Genomic DNA, 18477 nt, shown 5'->3' on the forward strand with positions numbered 1-18477 from the left:
ATGCGCCCGCTTGGAATCCAGCAGAGGCGGTATGCTTGGGCCATCACCTGAGAGGTCGAAAGGCTACGGAGGAGCAGCCGTCTGGACCTGGGGATGAAGGTGAAACTCCCCGAGGGGATTGCGCCAGTCCCGTGGAGGTATGACAGAGCGTCGGCCAGGGACGCAGCGTATGGGCACCGATCCGAAGACATCAGCGAGGGGATTTATGGCTTGAGTCCGGGGCACTAACCAGCCAGCCGGGGCGGGATACCGGGACCTGCTGTGTCAGGCGCTGCGGTGGCTGTGATCACTAAATCTGAATGATTTGGGTGAATTCACAATTGAAGTAATATTCTGGGAATATATATTGACAGTGAAAAACCACCGTTCCCTTCTATAAGTCTGTATCTATAGCCAACTGGTTGCCCGAGCACCTGTACAAATCAATCTATATATACCTATATATATATATATATATATATATATATATATATATATATATATATATATATATATATATATATATATATATATATATATATATATATTATGAAAACACTAATAAAAACACAATCCTCATATGATTGTGGCTCTTTTGAGGGCTTGTTTTAACTGTTATAACCGGTTGCTGCAGCCTCAGCAAGCCGCACACCGGGAATCCTATTTCTTTTCTACTTTTTTTTTTTTTTTTTTTATAAGATGGAGTCTGGAGAGCGGGAAAACACACAGCCACCGCCCCCCCTGTGATGCCTGGGGCAGAGCGGAGGGCGGAGACGGCCGGCCGGCGACCAATAGCGCTGTAGTGGAGGGCGGGCCTGGGACACTGGAGACAAGGCCGGAGCCGGGGCCTAAATTTTGGGGCTGCCGGCGCGCGGGGAGGTAGAGACCGGCGGTCCTACCTGCAAACAGTGGTGGGGCAGCGGCGATAGCGCCAAGAGAGAGCTGTGGGCTTGAGCCGGCGCGCGCCGCCGACTGCTGAGATGTGGCCGGGGCGCAGACTAGGCCGAGACCGGGGCCTCAATTTTGCAGCCGCCTGGGAAGAAGGTAGGAGAAGGTCTGTCCTACCTGATCTCGGTGGCGCCGATCCAGAAATGGATGCGGTGCAGGCAGGGCGCCCTGCCCCTGCCTGTGTGCCTAGCCCCCGTCCAGGAAGACTGCTGGCTCCGGGGGAGCAGCGTGCTGAGGCAGGGAAGTGGACATCATGATGGGGGAAGGAGCCCCCCCTCAGGAGAAGGCAGCGATGCGGGCCCCATCAGATTTCAGACGTGCTGCTGAGGTCCCATCCCTGCTGTATGCCCCTGTACGCCCTTTGGGGTGATACCGCAGGGCGAATCAGGGGTGCCCACGACAACCTGCCCACACGAACACCCCCAGGAGTGGTACCACGGGGATGGACGGGGGAGAGGGCCCAAAGTCTGAAGCCCCTGCGACCCTGGGGAGTGGTACCCACAGGGCTGCGGAGGATGAGTGATGAAGAAAATACCTGCAGAAACGAGAAGACAGGTATGAGAGCGATGAGCGGCGCCGAAAAAAAGGGAAAAAAAGGCGCAAAAAGCAAATGGCTGAGGGAGGCCGAGACGGCCCACATCAGCCTCCTACGACACTAAGCTAAAAACTGATTGAGTCCGCCTCCGGCTCAGGGTGTATACTGCTGAGGAGGAGCTAACTTTTTCTGTCTACTTAGTGTCAGCCTCCTAGTGACAGCAGCATAACCCATGGTCCTGTGTCCCCAATGAGACGATGGAGAAATATGTATTTACCTGCCCCTATTCTATTTTAAGATATAATGCTGCCGGACTTTTAAAACACCAATTGTTCAAAATTTTCACTTATTTGTACAATAAGGGGTCCACACTTCAGGCAAATCAAAGTAACAAATGTTGTACTTGTAAACTCTCTATTCTCACCAGGCTGTCCAACATATTCCTCTGATTTTTCCTGAATCGTCTTACCACCTTGTAAAACCATTTGCCAGGCCACTTCCCCAGCATGATGTAAATTTGAATTAGCCGGGTTATTATACACCCCTGTCTCCTGCACCTTCTTCTATTTCAACCTATCCTTTTGACTGCAACATGTGCGCTACACTTTACCAAACCCCTGTACATCTTCCCACAATCCTTTTATCTTTCAACTTCACTTTCTTTCCCTTCAGCGCCGCATTCCATGTGACGGCTGTAGCTGTCCGCTCCTAGGCAAACCTAACACCTTAGAAATCTCTGAGGCATGGCGCACAACTTTCTTTTCCTCTCTGTCTGTCACTAGTTCTATAACATTCTGCGAACCTTCCGACTTCTCAACTTTCTTTTTTCTCCACCTAAGCATTGTTGCTGTCTTGCCGGCAGTTGGATTACACTAATTCAAGACTATATGGTGCACGCTACAGTCCGGCCGGCACTGGGGCGTTCCACCCTTACTCTAGCTCCCTCCGCTGAGTAAAAACAAAGGTGTCCCGTGAAAGGAGGAGGACGTACAAAAATGTCACATACAAGAATGTCCCGCCCTCCGAGCTTGGTCATCTGTACCAATTTATTGTCCTAATCCCTATCTTCGATCACGGGTATCCCCCCCCCCCCCCGCATCCTCAGACTACGGATCGGGTCAGTCTAACCAGCTATATCCTACTGCTGCCGTCTTACCCCCTACTATCCATCCTCCGGATCCCTTGTGATAATTGAAATCCACACCACAGGGTAGGATTCGAGCTACTGGGCCCCCAGCGGGCACCACCACCGAGTCACTATCGGGTATCTTTAACTCCAATGGGGACACAAGGCCTGTCACCCCCTCCTCTCCAAAAACAACCTTGTCGGCAGTCAATACACAGTATGTAACACTTACCGGGGCTGTTGGTTGATCAGGCCTGTTGGAGCAGAGGGAGGTCCTGGTCCGTGACGTCCAAGATATCAGGGCGTCCAGGTATCTGAGTGCTCCTTATGGGCTCCCCACGATTTGGGCACCAAACTGGGGGAGACCTCCGGGTCTCTCTCAGGGTCACGGAGCTGGATTTCAAATCAGAACTGCGCAGATGTATATGAATCAGAAAAATGACCACACAGAGAAACGTGTCTCTATTTGGGAGAAGAGAAGGTCTTCTGCCAGTGTATTCAACAGTATAACATTTTATACAGCTTTTTTGGACAGTCCTGTAAAACAACATTCCTTTAAGTCATTCAGGTGTGTCTGGGAACAGACGAAAGCCTATTCAAGAATATTGCTTAATCATGAGTCTAACCGGTTTTCCAAGAACCTGTCAGTTTACTTATTTGAGACTACAAACTCATTACTTAGCCCTAAACATAGTTTGTTTACATAAACAATCCTTGCAACATTTCAGTCAGATATATGTAGAAAGCAATACAGAAAACATTCAAAATACAGATTAATCTTATTATAATATATCATACTGGACAAACGATTCATAGCCTAGGCCTTAGTGCTGGACTCTGGCCAGCGGCTGCCATTGGTTTGGGGCTGCAGAGAACTCTGCACGGCCCCAGCAGTTCATTCAAGTTAAATAAAGTGCTTACTACTGTGGGCATCAGCCGCGATCATCATGGATTCCACGGGCTTGCGGGCCTTAAAAAGAAGGGAGGAGGACACCTAGGGAACGGAGGACAGGTGAGAAGAATCTTTTTTTTTTTTTTTTTTTTTTTTTTTTTTTAAATCTATATATGAAGAACAGCATATAAGGGGAAATTACTACAGGATGGGACATTACTACAAGCAGACCAGGATGGGCACAATACTACAGGGTGGGACATTACTACAAGGAAACCAGGATGAGCACATTACTACACGATGGGAACAAGGATGGGTCACATTACTACAAGAAGGGGACCAGGATGGGCACATTACTAAAAGAAGGGGAACAGGCTAAGGAACAATACTACAAGAAAGGGACCAGGATAGGGCACATTACTACAGGATGGGGACAAGGATGGTACACATTACTACAGGATGAGGACTCTATGGGGAAAAAATACCAGAAAATGTTGGCCAAATTTACTATATGGTGCCAATTGTTAAACAATATTGCTTACAAAAAGGGGATAAGATGTTAAAAAAATAACATTCTAAATAAAGCATGGAAATTTGTTTTTACCATTTTAAAAATGCTTTTTTTATACAGCAACTAAAATAAACAAAAATGTTATCGCCACATCCGTAACGATTCAAACTATAAATAAAACTGTACCATAACCCATACGATGAATGCTATTTAATTTTTATTTTATTTTTTTTTTAAAAAAAGGCAAAAAAGTGATCCTATGGTGTATAGAAAAATGTATGTTATTACTAAAAATGTTAGTGTCCCACAAAGCATGTGGCCCCCAAATCAATTTTTTTTATGTGCAGCCCATATACCCAGCCAAGTTTGATATCCCTGCATTAGACCAATGTACTGAATAATAATGACAGTGTAATGTATGTGAGAGCCCGCCACAATTAGAGAAGGATACAGCATGTCCAATTTCAGACTGATGATCCTTGTGTTCTCCCTGAGATAAGCCGTACCTGAAAATGTCTGGTGGAGGGACTCTTATAGATAACACAGAACTGCTTCTGTGTATGGGACAGTTGGGTGAGGTGGTCGAACGATCGTCTGACAGCTAAGTAATGTGTATGGGGGGCTTAACTCCAAGAATTATGGATAGAGGATTAGTCACTGATCACTAAAAAATTGTTTAAAAGAACTGAAGTCCTCAGTGGTTGATACCTTTTTTAATGGCTAACTGAAAAGATGGTAATAATAGCAAGCTTTCGAGACACTCAGGTCTCTTCTTCAGGCTCAATAATCACTGATCACTGGGAGTCTGACCTGGAACCTCTATGCAGTGAATGCAGCTAATGTCTTCATATGAATATTATGAGATGTAGACATACTGCATATCACTTAAGATTTTGATAATGGTCATTGGGGATTATATTTTTCAATCATATTATTTTTTTTTATTTTTTTTTTTTAAACTAGTCATCTTTGTAGCTTGAAATAGTTGCTCGTAGAGGATAATAGATTGCATCTGACTGCAACTTTTATGTTTTGATATTTCTCGGAACTTTTCAGATTATTTTCTAATTTTACTTTTTTTTTTTTTCTACTTTCTGCTGCTTTAGGACCTTTGGAGGATCAGAAGTCCATGTGGAAATTGTGAAGGATTTGATATCAGTATTATGGATAAAATGATAAAGGTGTGACATTTTCTCTGCTATAGTGTGTACACCTCTTCAGTGCCTTGTGAAAGTGTACACTCCCCTTGACATTTTTCGTATTTTGCTGCCTCAAAACCTGAAATTTCAGTTTTTTTCTTTTTGAGGGTTTGCATCAATTCATGTAAAAAACATTCTTACAACTGTGAACATTTGGTTTTCTATTTATTGTGAAGCAAACAACAAATAGGACAAAATAACGAAAAAATTCAGATTGCATAACTATTTACCCCCCCTAAAGTCTTTCTACTTTTTAGAGCATCCTTTTGTGGCAATTATAGCTGCAAGTTGCTTTCTATACGTCTCTATGAGCTTTTCTCATCTTCCAGTTTGGATTTTCCCCTATTCCTCAAGGTAAAACTGCTCCAGCTTCTTTAAGTTATACGGTTTCCTCTGGAGAACATCAATCTTCAAGTCTGACCACAGATTCTCAATTTGATTAAGGTCTGGGCTAGGACTAGGCCGCTCTAATACATTTACACCTGTCCCTTTATCCCTTTCATGACCAAAGATGTAACGGTACATCCTAAATCATGAAGTGGTGATCACCACTGGCTGTTGCGGTGAGACGGCGGCAATCTGCATTATGTCTGCTGATTTGAACAGCAGACGTGTGCCTCACAGGCACAGGTTGATCTACAATCCTTCCCATTAACCCCTTAGATTGCGCTGTCTAAATGTGACAGCATGATTAAAATGGCTGCGGCGGGGAAATCTCCTTTCTCCGTTGCCATCAGAGGCTCCATGACGTGATCACGGTGAGCCGATGGTTGCCATGGTTAGCAACAGGTCATGTGATGACTGCTGTCGCTATCATGACATAGTTCCTGTTAAAGTGCAGAGGGAAAAGGGGTAATCCAGCTCACCGTACTGCCTTGCTGGTGTCTTTCAGATCCTGTGCATGGATTTGACTTGGCAGTCAATCAATAATAGAAAAGGAAAAGAGTTCCAGCGCCAGGAATGAGAAAATTAGAAATCCATTTTATTGTGCCAATGCATATTAAAATTCCCGCAGGTACAGCATATCAGTCGGATGGCAGCAGAACAACGCGTTTCGACGCCTCAGGTCTTAATCATGTGCATTGGCACAATAAAATGGATTTTTAATTTTCTCATTCCTGGCGCTGGAACTCTTTTCCTTTTCTATAGTTCCTGTTACACCAAACAGAGCAGCGGCTGTAACAGAAGAGCAGCATTTCTGCTGATCAGGTCTGTGCAGCCCTTATCAACAGAAGTAAATCAGTGATCAGACTGCTGATCCCTATAGCCCACTAGGGGGACTAAGAATAAAATTAAAGTTTAAAAAAAAACCTTAAAGTTCAAATCAACCCCCCCATTCACCCCATTGAACATGAATGAGTTAAAAAATATACACACATTTGGTATCGCCACCTTCAGAAATGCCCGATCAAAATATAGAATCAATTAATTTGATCATTAAACGGCGTAGCAGCAAAAAAATTCCAAACGGCAAAATTCCATTTTTTGGTTGTTGCAAATTTTGCACACAATGCAAAAACAGGCGATTTAAACATAGCATCTGCGCCAAAATTGTACCATTAAAAACGTCAGCTCGAGACACAAAAAATAAGCTGTCGATGAGCCTCATACCACAAAAAATGAAAATGCTACGGTTTGCGAAAAAGAACGCAAAAAGTGCACCACTTTTTTGGGACAAACTTCTGAATTTTTTAACCCCTGAGATAAAAGTAAACCTATACATGTGTGTTATCTACGAACTCGCACCAACCTGAGTCATCAAACAGACACATTAGTTTTACCATATAGTGAACACTGTGATTAAAATACCCCCAAAACAATCATGCAATCGCCCTTCTTTTGCAATTTTTCCACACATTGTTTTGCCTTTTTTCAGTACACTATATGGTAAAACTCATGGTTTAATTTAAAAGTGCAACTTGTCGCGTAAAAAACAAGCCCTCATATGACAAAATTGTGGAAAATTAAAAAAGTTACGGGTCTCGGGAGAAGGGGAGCAGAAAACAAAAACGGAAAATCGGCTGGGGCAAAGGGGTTAAACCACTCCAGTGTTACTTTAGCAGTATGCTTTGGCTCATTTGTCTTGTTGGAAGGTGAACCTCTGTCCCGGTCACAAATCACTGAAAGCCTGAAACAGGTTTTGCTCAAGAATATCACTGTATTTTACACCATCCATCTTCCCCTCATCTCAGACCATTTTCCCTGCGCCTGCTGCCAAAAATCATCCCCACAGCATGATGCTGCCACCACCATGTTTCGATCTGGGGATGGTGTAGTGATACATTAATTATTGAAATTAGTAAATTGCTTTTATGATAGTTGTGTTTTATATATTGTTTTTTCATTCTCATCAGAAATCTTTAGATTTTCATGAATCTCAGGAAGCCGAGCCGCATCCTCTTTGGGAATACCCATGCAGAGCTCTATCTGATCCCACAAAGGTTATAACATTTGATTTCCAAAATAAAGTCCCTACTGAAGATATGAAAGCAGAAGGTTCTCTGAATCTTGTAAGGTGAGCGTGACAAAATGTTTACAGAATCACTATGTATCATTAATAGGTAGTGCATTGCATGTTGTACAAGCAGACTGTATCATAAAAGGTAAAATGTAAATCCAGCAAACAGGTCCAAAAATAGATTAAAATATACGAGCTTTATTTCATGTTCGTTAAAATAATTCCATCATGAATTCAAGGGAAAATGCAGGTAAGAGGACGCGTTTCGAACTTTGTAGTTCTTAATCTGTCTCTAGTGACTAGTCATTCACAATTCACAAAATTTTAATCTATTTTTGGACCTGTTTGCTGGATTTACATTTTTCCTATGCTGCTGCCGAGGTCTGCCTACCTCTTCCTCCGTGCACAGTCCGTATTTGATCTCAGGAACAGGTGAGCGGGGTCTCCGTTTCTTTTTTCGTGTATCATAAAAGGTGTATTTTATTCACTCAACATTGAAATTGCAAGACCAAGAATGAAAAGTCATGGAATTATGGAAATCACAGTTTCTCTATCGTTTCATTGGGGGACACAGGACCATGGGTTATGCTGCTGTTACTAGGAGGCTGACACTAAGTAAACATAAAAAAGTTAGCTCCTCCCTAGCAGTATACACCCCGAGCCGGAGGCGGGCTCAGATCAGTTTTAGCTTAGTGTCGTAGGAGGCTGATGTGGGCCGTCTCGGCCCCCCTCAGCCATGTATGTTTTTGCGCTTTTTTCTTTTATTTCGGCACCGCTCATCACTCTCATACCTGTCGTCTTTTTCTCTGCAGTTATTCGCTTCACTCATCCTCCGCAGCCCTTTAGGTACCACTCCCCACGGTCGCAGGGGCTTGAGACTTCGGGCCCTCTCCCCCGTCCGTCCCCGTGGTACCACTCCCGGGGGTGCGCGTGTGGGCAGGTTGTTTTGTGGGCACCCCTGATTCGCCCTGCGGTATCACCCCAAAGGGCGTACAGGGGAATACAGCAGGGATGGAACCTCCGCAGCGTGTGTAATAGATGGGGCCCTGTCACGCTGCCTTCTCCTGAAAGGGGGCTGCTACCCCCATCATGATGTCCACTACCCTGCCTCAGCACGCTCTCCCCCGGAGCCTTCCTGGACGAGCAGCGCTGTACACAGGCAGGGCCAGGGAGCCCTGCCTGCACCGCATCCATCGCTGGGCCGGCGCCGCCGATTGCAGGTAGGACCGACCTTTCCTGCACTTTCCCCCGGCCCTCTCCATAAATTTAGTCCCCGGTCTCGGCCTAGTCGCTCCTGCGTCCTAGCCACGCCCCCGCTGCATCGCTATTGGCCGCCGGTCGTCTCCCTCTGTATCCTCCCACTGCTCTGCCTCCTGGCTGATGGTGGGGGCTGTGAATCCTCCGGTTTTTCGCGCCGGAATCCTGCTCCTCCCCCAGCCCCCTCCAGCGTCCCCTCGCCATTTTAGCCTGCCTCTGGTCCCCTGAGGCTGCAGCGCGCCGGCGTTCTGACTCTTCTAGCCAGCTCTCCTGGACTTCCCCTTCTGGACTGGTGGGCAGCACGCAGGACCTGGGTAAGCTCTGCTCCTAAGGAGTAGCCCTCACTAGGTAGCATTCTCTGAGTTTAGGGACGAGTTAACCCTCTCCTGTCTCCTTCCTAGCAGCCACCAGGGAGAGTACCTGTTTTCACCATGCCTAAGGCTAAGCCCACCCAATCCAAGCAGGCCCCCTTTGCACTATTTTTTTGCATGCTCCTCCTGCAAGTCCAAATTTTCCCAGGGTCAGGACGCCCCACTATGATCCGTCTGTTCTATAGACGCGCAGCCTCCGCAGGACTCCGCGGCCGACGCTTCTGATACCGCAGACGCCACAGCGCCATATGCTGCAGGGCCCTGCGTCCCGCCCCCCCCGACTGGCTAGCGTCCCTGTCCCAGTCCGTAGATTCCCTCTCTGAGGCTTCTCGGACCATCGCGCAAGCTCTGCGCCTGCTGCCGTCGCTCGCCCAGATTCCCGCAGACCCGGCGCAATCGCCTCTGGAGCAGGTGAGCCCCGTTGCAGGGTCCTCCTCTGCTGCTCAGAAACGGACCCGCCAGGTCTCGTCCTCAGACTCTTCCCAGGTTTCACCTTCATCCCCAGGTCCAGACCGTCAGTCCTCCAGGGAGGCTTCTGACTGCTCCGATGATGATTCCGATGCGTCACCCCTGCTGGACTCAGAGCAGGCGGCTGATATTCGGCGCATGGTGAATAGCCTGATAGAAGCAGTAAACCAGACCTTGAAGGTACAGGTGGACCCCGTCTCCTCCCAGAGCACCCAGGTCTCGTTTAAGCGGGTGAAGCGGGCCCAGAACACATTCAGCGGACATCCAGAATTCGCTGAGTTACTGCGCAGCCACAGGCAACAGCCGGACAGGGTATTTACCAGCGGTAAGTCCATCGATTTGCATTATCCCTTTCCTGAGGGTCTTCGAAAGGATTGGGAAGGCTCCCCTGTGGTCGACCCCCCAATCTCCCGCCTGTCTTCTCACACAGTCCTTCCAGTCACTAACGGTACGTCTCTCAAGGACCCTACGGACCGTACTATTGACAGGTTGGCCCGTTCCGCCTTCGAGGCAGCGGGCACATCCCTCTCTCCGGCCTTTGCCTCAGTTTGGGTTGCGAAGGCCCTGATGTCCTGGGCGGACACGCTACGCTGCGGTCTCCGCGCCATTCCTGCCAATCCGGACCTGGTTGCCATCGCCTCGCAGATTTCCCTCGCGGGTGAGTACTTGCTCAATGCAGCCCTGGCGTCTGCAAGTTGCGCGACCCAGGCCGCCAGCAACAATGTGGCAATCCGTCGAACCCTTTGGCTCCGGTCCTGGAACGCGGATGCGGCCTCTAAGAAGTCACTAACTTCCCTGCCCTTCCTAGGGGGGCGTCTCTTCGGAGATAGGCTGGACCAGTTGATCTCCGATGCAACGGGAGGAAAGAGTACATCTCTCCCCCAATTGCGCCCCAAGCGCTTCCAGAATCGGCGCCCCACCGCTCGTTTCCGGCCCTTTCGCAGCTTCAACTCCAATCCCCAGCCGCGGAAAAGCCGCTCTCCTCCGAGAGACAGGAAGACCCCGTCATTCAAGACCAATCCCGCCTGGCGTTCACGCCCCCGCCAGTCCACGAGATCCTCTTCTGGCTACCGCCGACGTTCCTCCAAGTGACTCGCGGTCGGCGCGCAACAGCGCCAGACTTGTGGGAGGGCGTCTGTCTCGTTTTCAGCATGTGTGGATCCCCCTGACCGCCGATGCCTGGGTCAGAGAGATCATCACATCAGGCTACAAAATAGAATTCGAAGCAAAGCCACCGAGACGTTTTTTCCTATCTCGCCCTCCCGAGTCTCCCGCGCGGGCTTGCGCGTTCTTTCACTCCATAGACTCCCTCCTCCGAGCCGGAGTCGTGGTACCAGTCCCTCCCGCAGAGCGTTTCAAGGGGTTCTATTCCAACCTTTTCGTGGTCCCCAAAAAGGACGGCTCTGTCCGTCCCGTCCTCGACCTAAAGCTTCTAAACAGGTCGGTGAGGCCTCGGCCGTTTCGAATGGAGTCACTCCGGTCCGTCATCGCGTCCATGGAGGTAGGCGAATTCCTGGCATCGCTGGATATTCAAGACTCCTATCTTCACGTCCCGATAGCCACCTCTCACCAACAGGTCCTCCGCTTTGCGATAGCGGAAGATCACTTCCAGTTCACGGCTCTTCCCTTCGGCCTCGCATCCGCACCCAGGGTCTTTACGAAGATCATGGCTGCTGCCATGTCTGTCCTGCATTCCAGGGGTGTCATGGTCATCCCGTACTTGGACGATATGTTGATAAAGGGCTCTTCCTTCGAGGACTGTCGTCTTGGGGTTCAGGTCACGATCGACACCCTTTCACGGTTAGGGTGGCTGATAAATCGGAAGAAGTCCTCTCTGACCCCGGCCCGTCGGATCACCTTTTTAGGCATGGTATTCGATACCATCCAAGGGCGAGTTTTCCTCACACAGGAGAAGATGTCCTCCCTACAACGAGGCCTCCGCGCTCTCCGGCGTCAGCGCCAAGTTTCCATCAGGTTCGGCATGCGAGTCCTCGGTCGTATGGTGGCGGCGATGGAAGCGGTACCCTTTGCACAGTTCCATCTCCGGCCCCTCCAGATGGCCTTGCTGAAGAAGTGGGACAGATCTCCCTTTTCTCTGGACCGCAGGTTTCATCTTTCGCCGGAGACCCGCCACTCCCTCCGTTGGTGGCCCAATCAACGCAACCTCGCATCAGGAAGGTCTTTCCTCCCGCTCCACTGGAAGATAGTGACCACCGACGCCAGTCTCCAGGGCTGGGGAGCAGTGTTTCGGCATCACATAGCGCAGGGCCGATGGTCACCGAGGGAGAGTTGTCTCCAGATCAACATTTTGGAGATAAGAGCCATCCGGCTAGCCTTGCAGCAGTTTCGGCACCTAGTACAGGGTTGCCCGGTCAGGATCCAGTCGGACAATGCGACGGCGGTGGCGTACATCAATCACCAAGGCGGCACAAGAAGTGTCGTGGCGATGCGAGAAGTCAAGAAGATTTTGCACTGGGCCGAGTGTCATCACTCCCTGATCTCAGCGGTACACATCCCAGGCGTGGACAATTGGGCGGCGGACTTCCTCAGCAGGGAAGGCCTCGCCTCCGGAGAATGGTCCCTCAACCGGGAAGTCTTCAACCAGATCTGCGACAGATGGGGAGTTCCGGACGTGGACCTAATGGCCTCCCGGTTCAACCGTCAGGTTCCGCAATTTGTAGCGCGATGCCGCGACCGCTTGGCTTTAGGAGTCGACGCCCTCACCCTGTCATGGAGCCAGTTCAGTCTCCCGTACATCTTCCCTCCGCTCCCTCTAATTCCGAGGGTCCTCAAGAAGATCAAGGCGGAAGGAATACCGGTCATCCTAGTGGCTCCGGACTGGCCCAGGTGAGCATGGTTCGCGGAACTAACTCAGCTCCTCGCAGACGCTCCGTGGCGCCTTCCACACCGTCCAGATCTCCTGCAGCAGGGACCTCTTTTCCATCAGAACTCACATGTCCTAAATTTGACGGCCTGGCCATTGAATCCTGGGTTCTAGCTAAGGCTGGTTTTTCCTCAAGAGTGATTCAGACAATGATTAGGGCCAGGAAGCCATCTTCATCAAAAATTTACTACCGCACGTGGAAGGTTTTCTTCAGGTGGTGTGAAGAGCATAATATTTCTTCTCCTCTCGCCTTCTCCCTTCCTTCCCTATTGGCATTCTTGCAGTAAGGCCTAGATGCGGGTCTCTCGCTCGCAACACTAAAGGGCCAGATATCTGCGTTATCAATCCTGTTTCAGAAGCCACTGGCCGCTCGTTCACAGGTTAAGACCTTCATCCAGGGAGTGGCCCACCTGGCACCGCCGTACCGTCTGCCTCTAGAGCCGTGGGACCTTAATCTAGTCCTAGGGTCACTTCAGGGCCCCCCATTCGAGCCCTTGCGAGAATCTTCCCTTTCTCACCTGTCTTGGAAGGTGGTGTTTCTCGTTGCCATCACTTCTATTCGCAGGACGTCAGAGCTGGCAGCTCTCTCTTGTCGTTCCCCCTTTTTGATTTTTCACCAGGACAAAGCGGTTCTCCGGCCAGATCCCGCTTTTCTCCCAAAGGTGGTCTCCCCGTTCCATCTTAACGAAGAAATCGTTCTTCCGTCCTGGCCCCTCTCACAGCTTGGAGAGGTCCTAGCACACCCTGGACCTAGTGCGTGCACTTAGAATTTATGTCTCCAGAACCGCGCCGTTCCGTAAGTCAGATGGTCTGTTTGTCCTCCCTTCTGGTCCCAAGAGGGGTGAATCGGCATCCAAGGCCACAATTGCCAGATGGATCCGTTCCGCCATATCAGAGGCCTATCGGATTCGGGACAAGTCTCCGCCGCGGGGGGTAAGGGCGCACTCTACCCGTGCAGTGGGAGCCTCTTGGGCGATTAGGCATCAGGCGTCGGCCGACCAGGTCTGCAAGGCCGCCACCTGGTCTAGCCTGCACACCTTTACTAGGTTCTACCAGGTTCACACCCAAGCATCGGCAGATGCTAGTTTTGGGAGAAAGGTCTTGCAGGCAGCAGTTGCACACCTGTAATAGGGTGGCAGCATTCAATTATAGTGCAAGCCCGCCGAGGGAGGTTGTTGTTTTCTTCCTATCTGCGTGTTTTTCGGTATTCCCACCCAGGGACTGCTTTTGGACGTCCCATGGTCCTGTGTCCCCCAATGAAACGATAGAGAAAGTAGGATTTTTGTGTACTCACCGTAAAATCTCTTTCTCTGAGTCTTCATTGGGGGACACAGCACCCACCCTGCTTGGTTTTTTGGTTGTTCAATTGCATTTGCCTGCTATTTTTCAGCGGTCTTATGTTCATAGACCTCTTGTTTGCACGGCTGCATTGTTTTAGTTACAACTTGTTTTTATGTATGGTGATTCTGGTACTCCTCCTACTGCTTGTGCACCAACTGATCTGAGCCCGCCTCCGGCTCGGGGTGTATACTGCTAGGGATGAGCTAACTTTTTTAAGTTTACTTAGTGTCAGCCTCCTAGTGACATCAGCATAACCCATGGTCCTGTGTCCCCCAATGAAGACTCAGAGAAAGAGATTTTACGGTGAGTACACAAAAATCCTACTATTGATGGACATGTTACTGATATGTAAATGATGAAACAATGGAAACAAAATTTTCAAAACCACTGTATTAATTTATCCTGCATTGAGTATTGGTATCATGGGAAGAAATCTCAGCACTTCCACATCTTGGCTGCGATCAATGAGGTTAGCAGTGGTTTTCTGTGGAGTTTACTGCCATGCTGAATGTATTGGACACACAATTCATCATGATCCCCTGCTGGCAACTCCCTTTCTTGTCAACCAGTGATGTCCAAGATGTGCTTGATGGGAGACAAGTCTGGAGACGCTGCAGAAAATGGTAGTACATTGAGGCCATGCAGGATGCTCACAGTAGCACATGCAACCTGCAGCCTGGCCTTTTTGTGTTGATACATGGCTCCTTGGACACTTTAAAGTAATGGAAATACTACTGTTTCCATGACAAAATCAATATAACGCTGTTAGTATAAGGCTGGGTTCACACATAGCGACAGCGACAACGACATCGCTGTTACGTCACCATTTTCTGTGACGCAACAGCGACCTTGTATGTCGCTGTTATGATCGCTGCTTAGCTGTCAAACACAGCGACGCAGCAGCGATCATAATGTCGCTACATGTGCAGAGAGCAGTGAGCCGCGCACACTGCTTAGCGCTGGCTCCCTGCTCTCCTAGCTACAGTACACATCGGGTTAATTAACCAGATGTGTACTGCAGCTACATGTGCAGAGAGCAGGAGCCGGCAGCACAGGCAGCGTGAGAGCGGCGGAGGCTGGTAACGAAGGTAAATATCGGGTAACCACCTTGGTTACCCGATGTTTACCATGGTTACAGCTTACCGCAGCTGCCAGATGCCGGCTCCTGCTCCCTGCTCGCTTCATTTCGTCGCTCTCTCGCTGTCACACACAGCGATCTGTGTGTCACAGCGGGAGAGCAACAATAAAAAAAACGAACCAGGGCTGTGTGGAACGAGCAGCGATCTCGCAGCAGGGGCCAGATCGCTGCTCAGTGTCACACACAGCGAGATCGCTAATGAGGTCACTGCTGCGTCACAAAAACCGTGACTCAGCAGCGATCTCGCTGTGTGTGAAGCACCCCTTAGTGGAATGGGTCTGGCTATTGTACATTATGACACTGAATCCAAGGATTAAGACCAGTGTAATGTTTCATATTGAAAACCTCTTGATGGTGTCTCCAGCTATCAATGTGTCCAAGACTTAAAGCAGGACTCCTCACTGAAGAGGACAGATCTCCATTCCAGCCTCTATTGATGTCTTGCTCTGCACTATAATTACCTTTGAGAGAAACTACAAAAAATAGCGAAGAGAAATTAATCAATAAATCAAAGTACACAGAAGATAAACTTTTTATAATAGGTGTAGAAATGACTAATGGTGAGGCTTAGTTGAAGTTAAATGTTGCCTTAAATCACGTTATAGACATTAAAGCCTCACTGACTACCACCATAATCGGAGATTCTCTCCAATAAGAGACCTTTGTCAGGAAGAGATATAGAAAGCAACTTCCATTAATCATAGCATGAGGAGCAATATGTGTAAGTATTTATAGGTCTGTGCTGTAGAGTCTGACATATTACTGCTTGTTATAGTATTCATATATGCCAGCAGCAGATTACACACCATGGTGTCTTTAATTTGTCTCCTCTAGGAATAGTGAAGACAAGTCTGTTAGTGACTGCTTGGATTAGGTGCACGTTTTACAGTGGGCCCCACTTCATGTAGTGTAGGTGATTGCATATGAAGCAATTTATCGTCATACATTTTTTTTAACCAGTGCTCTGCTAGAGCTTAGATCCCTAAACAAGGAGGCCATAAGAATGCCCATCATGTCTGCCGGTGCTCACACTTGGGAAATCTGTGGCATTGCTTTCCGCTGATGGATTTTATCAATAGTTAATAGATGGAATGGAAATCTCTAATCCAGTGAAGATGTGAAGACCATGGTAGCATGTGTAGGCCACGCTGGCTGCTCACAGTAGCACAGACTACAGTGAAGATTTTGAGGTTTTTTACAGAGCACAGAGGCCCCTTCATGTACGGGTCACCACCTCTCATATCCACCACTGGCACATTTAGGTGGAATTTTCTTTTAGGAATGTTTGTGATGGCATGGTTGCCTCTACTGTGCTCCTCACCTAACAGTCTAACTAGCTTTATTCCATGTAACAGGTCAGGCGTGTGTCATGGAGTAGTGCTCTGGATGTCCTACCAGCTCACCGAGAATATTTCTACCAGCACCGGACTCTTAGAAGTATCCGATGAGACAGTGAGTAAATGATAGTTCCTGGTTATTATTAATTTCAGATCCCATAAACCCACCTGTAAAAATGTCTGGGATGTAACATATAGAAAGTTTGCATTTTATGGAGAAATATTTTGTTTGGCTGACGGCAATTTGGCCTGACTCGCCTAAACACAGGATTGCTCAGCTCGTTCCCATGTTCTCTATGAGAGAGACACTGTCAGAATCATCTGTCAACAGATTATTTCTCTTCCAAAAAAAATATCTGGCTATTGAGTTCCTTCCACCTAATCAGGACACCCCTACACATCTGTGCATTTGGCAAACTTTTATTTAATACATATGGGATCTTAGGAGCTAGTCCTCCCCTACACTTTCTTTTGAGAAACTGGCATTTGGCTTTAGCTTACAAAAGGGACTTAACACAGATTAAGGCTGGGGATACACAGGGACTTTGGCTGCAGCTTAAGTTTGCTAGGTGTTACTGTTACATCGAAATGCAATGGGTCGCGTTGCTACCTTTACAAAATATGTAATGATTGTGACTGGTGTCTAGGCTGCATAACAATACTCAGTGGAGATCACTGAGCAGTTAGGGCTTATTGTCTAACTTCTGCGAGCACTCAAGCCCACCCCTTCCATGAGAGGCAATCTCCTGCACTTGAGCACTTTTTTTTTTTTTTTTTAGGAATTAGCCAGGTCATTAATACACCCATTTTTTAGCATGTTTAAGATGCCACTGTTGAGTGTCACAAAATTGTTTTAGTTTGGATTTCTGTTTTTAATTTGCAAATCGTATTCTGAAAAGGAATTAAGGAATTCTCTCTCTTTTTTGTATTACAGGGTAACTGTCAGTGGTATCCACACGGCAAGCAAGCAGTTTACTTTTTCAGCTCTCTCTGGAACCTGGGACTGGACCCAACAGACAGCCAGACCTCAGTCACTTACCAGTTGACATTTAAGCCACAGCTGGGAGATGTCCGCATGAGTTTTATCCCTCAGTGTTAGCATTCAGGGTCTCAGTAAGAAGTTTGCCAGGTCCCTGATTTCTGTATTTTGTCTGTCACACCAGTAGCTTTTCTCAGTGCTCGTTATTTAACTGCTGTGTTTTAGAGAACACCTTACTGTGTTTATACTGCTCTTTTTTATATAAGAAACTGTGGACAGCTACAGATAATTTTAGTAAATTCTTATTAGAAAAAATGTCTGTGATCCTCACCAATGATGGTGTAAAGGACCTAACCCTCTAGTAAATGAGGTCCATGCTGAGCAAGATCCCGCAACCCTCCACATTTACTGTCAAACTGTGAGATTGCATATTATCACAAGATCGCTTGCATTATTTTTAGTTTAAAGCCTCTATTTCACAAAAGCTTACGCTGTGGCAGTAAGCGGATCATGGACAGTTGTGGGATCAAGCTCTGCATTGGGAGTACACACATGACGTTTCCTACAAAATCAGGTAATTTACACTATAATTAAGGACTGCTATATGCATTTTTCTGATATGCTATTTAGTAAAATCACATGTCTGGTGCTGGCCACTGTCTTCTCAAATTTAAAAGGCAGCCTCAGAAATGTGATAGGTACTATTTAAGTAAGGAACCATGCTTGTACAATATTTGATTATGTCTAAAGTAAAATATATTTATATTCCTTCTGGTCTATTTCTGATTTTTATTATAGCTTCTGGTATATAAATTTGGTTCTAGGATATTTTTTTTCTTTCTAATACTCTAATGTCAATTTTGTGTATTATTGGATCTTTTGGTTGGGCTCTCTGCTTTTAGATTCCACATTAAATATATTATGCCAGGGGATTTTTATAAAGAGGGTTGTCTATTCAACATACCCTCCTATTAACCAACAGAGAATGTCTGCAAATGTGGCGCCCCTGAGGCTTCAGTCGCCACAGGGTACTGCACCCTCACTTAAGGTGCAG

At 47.6% G+C, this 18477-nt stretch overlaps 1 protein-coding gene across 5 annotated transcripts in view; it reads left to right on the top strand.

Annotated features, from left to right (window-relative positions):
* The window catches only part of PRMT7 (protein arginine methyltransferase 7), a 285356-nt gene extending 267194 nt beyond the window's left edge, over positions 1 to 18162 (top strand). For all 5 annotated transcript variants that reach the window (XM_075325675.1, XM_075325671.1, XM_075325672.1 and 2 more), the window contains 4 exons: positions 5098 to 5172; positions 7545 to 7705; positions 16463 to 16559; positions 17379 to 18162. In XM_075325675.1, the coding sequence (XP_075181790.1) occupies positions 5098 to 5172; positions 7545 to 7705; positions 16463 to 16559; positions 17379 to 17543 (498 nt within the window). In that variant the 3' untranslated portion in view covers positions 17544 to 18162. The remainder of the gene's footprint in view (positions 1 to 5097; positions 5173 to 7544; positions 7706 to 16462; positions 16560 to 17378) is intronic.
* Positions 18163 to 18477: the final 315 nt, after the last annotated feature.

This window comes from Anomaloglossus baeobatrachus, chromosome 10, assembly GCF_048569485.1.
Source record: "Anomaloglossus baeobatrachus isolate aAnoBae1 chromosome 10, aAnoBae1.hap1, whole genome shotgun sequence".
Taxonomy (NCBI): Eukaryota; Metazoa; Chordata; class Amphibia; order Anura; family Aromobatidae; genus Anomaloglossus; species Anomaloglossus baeobatrachus.